The sequence below is a fragment of the Penaeus japonicus genome, unplaced genomic scaffold (assembly GCF_977035675.1).
Source record: "Penaeus japonicus unplaced genomic scaffold, GWHDUDI00000001_assembly GWHDUDI00000015, whole genome shotgun sequence".
NCBI classification, from domain to species: domain Eukaryota; kingdom Metazoa; phylum Arthropoda; class Malacostraca; order Decapoda; family Penaeidae; genus Penaeus; species Penaeus japonicus.
This window is the reverse complement of record NW_028234417.1, coordinates 35,116,435-35,118,934: the sequence shown is the minus strand read 5'-3', so window position 1 is coordinate 35,118,934 and position 2,500 is coordinate 35,116,435. Positions and strand designations below refer to the sequence as shown.

At 35.1% G+C, this 2,500-nt stretch overlaps 1 protein-coding gene across 3 annotated transcripts in view; it reads right to left on the bottom strand.

The window, feature by feature from the left end:
* LOC122264306 (uncharacterized) overlaps nt 1-2,454 on the bottom strand; it is a 21,454-nt gene extending 19,000 nt beyond the window's left edge. Inside the window, exon 1 of one of the 3 annotated variants that reach the window (XM_043033140.2) lies at nt 1,716-2,454. In XM_043033140.2, coding sequence (XP_042889074.2) covers nt 1,716-1,954 — 239 coding nt within the window. In that variant the 5' untranslated portion in view covers nt 1,955-2,454. The remainder of the gene's footprint in view (nt 1-1,715) is intronic. The other 2 variants (XM_086544814.1, XM_043033141.2) reach the window with 2 other exon arrangements.
* Nucleotides 2,455-2,500: the final 46 nt, after the last annotated feature.

Genomic DNA, 2,500 nt, shown 5'->3' with positions numbered 1-2,500 from the left:
AAATCAACTGTATTTCAGTGCAAGAACTTCGGAAGTTTGTTTTCCTCATACAGAAAAAAACAGCATAGAACCAACAACATGGGGTTTCATGTTGTGCAGCTGTGGATAAAATACCTTTATTTCTGTAACGATTTTTTTTTTGTGGATATTGTATGTCTGTTAGAATAGCCTTAAACATATCAAATGAATTATACAAATTTCTTTCTGCTTCAAAAATAATCTATCTAAGTTACCTAACAGTTTAGGTTAGGTTAAGATTAGGTTAGGTGAGGTTAGGGTAAGATTAGGTTAGGATTAGACTAGGTTAGATGAGGTGATTGGTTGGTAAAATTATTTAGAGGGTTAGGACAACTAGAGGTGAGGTAGATTAGGTCAGGTGAGGTAGCATTAACTAGTTAGGTAGGTTAGTAAAGTTAATTAGGTTAGAAATTAGGTTTGTAGGAATAGGAATAAGGTTATTTGAAGATTAGTAATAATCGACTGAGGATTAGCTTACATAATTAGACTATTCGGTGGCGTTAGCATTAGAAATTTAGGTGAAACCAGGTAAGAATAACTAAGGGTTAAGATTATTATTGGTGAATTAGGGTAAGATGAGGTTAGATGCCTTCGTAATATATATTTATCTAAAGTTATGCACGAATATCAGTTAGGTCACGGTAGCACCTAATAGTCTATCTAAAACGACAAATATTTTTTTGCAGGAATAGGAATAAAGTTATTTGAAACGACATGCAATCGACTGAAAATCTACACGAATTGATATTTCACGGCGAATCACTCGAAACCACATGAGAAAAAATCTATTGTTATTTTTATTGTTGTTATCATTTTGTAATTGTAATTCTTAAGATTATTAATCATTAATATTATCATCATTATTGTTATGATTATTATCAGTATCATCATCATTATCATTATCATTATTATCATTATCGTTATCATCCTTATTATAATCATTATTATTATTTTCATTATTTTTATTATCATTATCACCGTTATCATTATTATTATTATTATCATTATAATTATCAATATATGATTAACGTCATTGCTATTATCATTATCATCCTTATTACCATAGTCCTTATCAATATTATCATTACTCTGTTATCATTATCATCATTGCTATCATTATCATGATTATCAGTATTGTTATCATTCCTATTAACATTATTATCATAATTGTTATTATCATCATTGTTACTATCATTGTTATTACTATCGTTATCATAATTATCTTCATCATATTTAGCACTATTTTTACTATGCTAACGCACATGACTAAAGTAATGACAATGAAAGTAATTCTGACGATAAGATAAGATTATAGATATTTTTGAAAACATATCTCAAAGATAAAGTAAAAAAAAAATTGTACAGTGTGTATGTGCGCACACGTGTGTGTGTGTTTATGTACGCGTTTGATTATGTTTGCTTACACGTGTACGTTTGTGGTCTACACATATCTGTATGCCTGTGCATGATTGTGCTTGTGTTTGCGCATGTGTATTTATATAAACTGTACATGCCTGTGTACACTTTATGTGTTTGTGAGTGTGTGTACTAGTTTGTATGCAGGGTGTGTGTGTGTGTGTGTGTGTGTGTGTGTGTGTGTGTGTGTGTGTGTGTGTGTGTGTGTGTGTGTGTGTGTGTGCATTTCCGTGCGCGTGCGTGTCTGTGCAAAAAATAATGAAGAAAGAAAATAAACTTACTTTTGAATATCTTGATACCACTTCCATATCTTATCAGTCAAAGTCTGGTATTCCCGCAAGATAAGAAGAGATTGCGTGTGGCTGCTAACGGTTGCTTGGAGTTTCAACAGATCTTGCAGTCCTTGTGAATCAGCTGATCCAGGAAGGCCGATGAACACCACGACAGCTAGGCCAATCCACAAATTTGGCGCGTGTCGTTCCGTCGAATTTCTCGTCTTCTTTTCTGGAAGCGACGCCATCTTGTATTTTGTCTTTTTGTTTCGGTTTTAGCGGCGGTGATGGTATTGGTGATTTCCTTGGTGCTCGATTTGTTTTTTTTCTTTTCTTTTCTTTTCTTTTCTTCTCTGTCGGTTTGAAAATGGCGGATGCACGTCCGTGTTCGTAGATCAGTACCACTGTTTTTGCTGCTTAGTCCTTTGGATGTGTCTATTTTTTAGAGTTTTTCTCAATGAACAATTTCAAAATTTCCCTTTACTTATACTTTCTTAATTTAACTGTCTCCTTTGCGAGCCATTAAGATTTTTATAATCTACGGTAGTACGCTTGGTGTACGAATACGAACATAAATCCATAAACAATAAGAAAACAAAATTATCAGAATTTCTCGCGCCAAAGAAAAGTCGACGGTTCACCAGCTAATTCAACGGACGAAGAAACCGAAGTCGACGAGCTGCAGGGTCTGTGCGCGCGACCCCTCTGCCGGCCGCCAAGGCACTCAAGGGCCAACGGTGCCAGTGCCGGCCAGCAAAGTGCCGGTGACGCATCCTACATCCCACGTGGGCTCC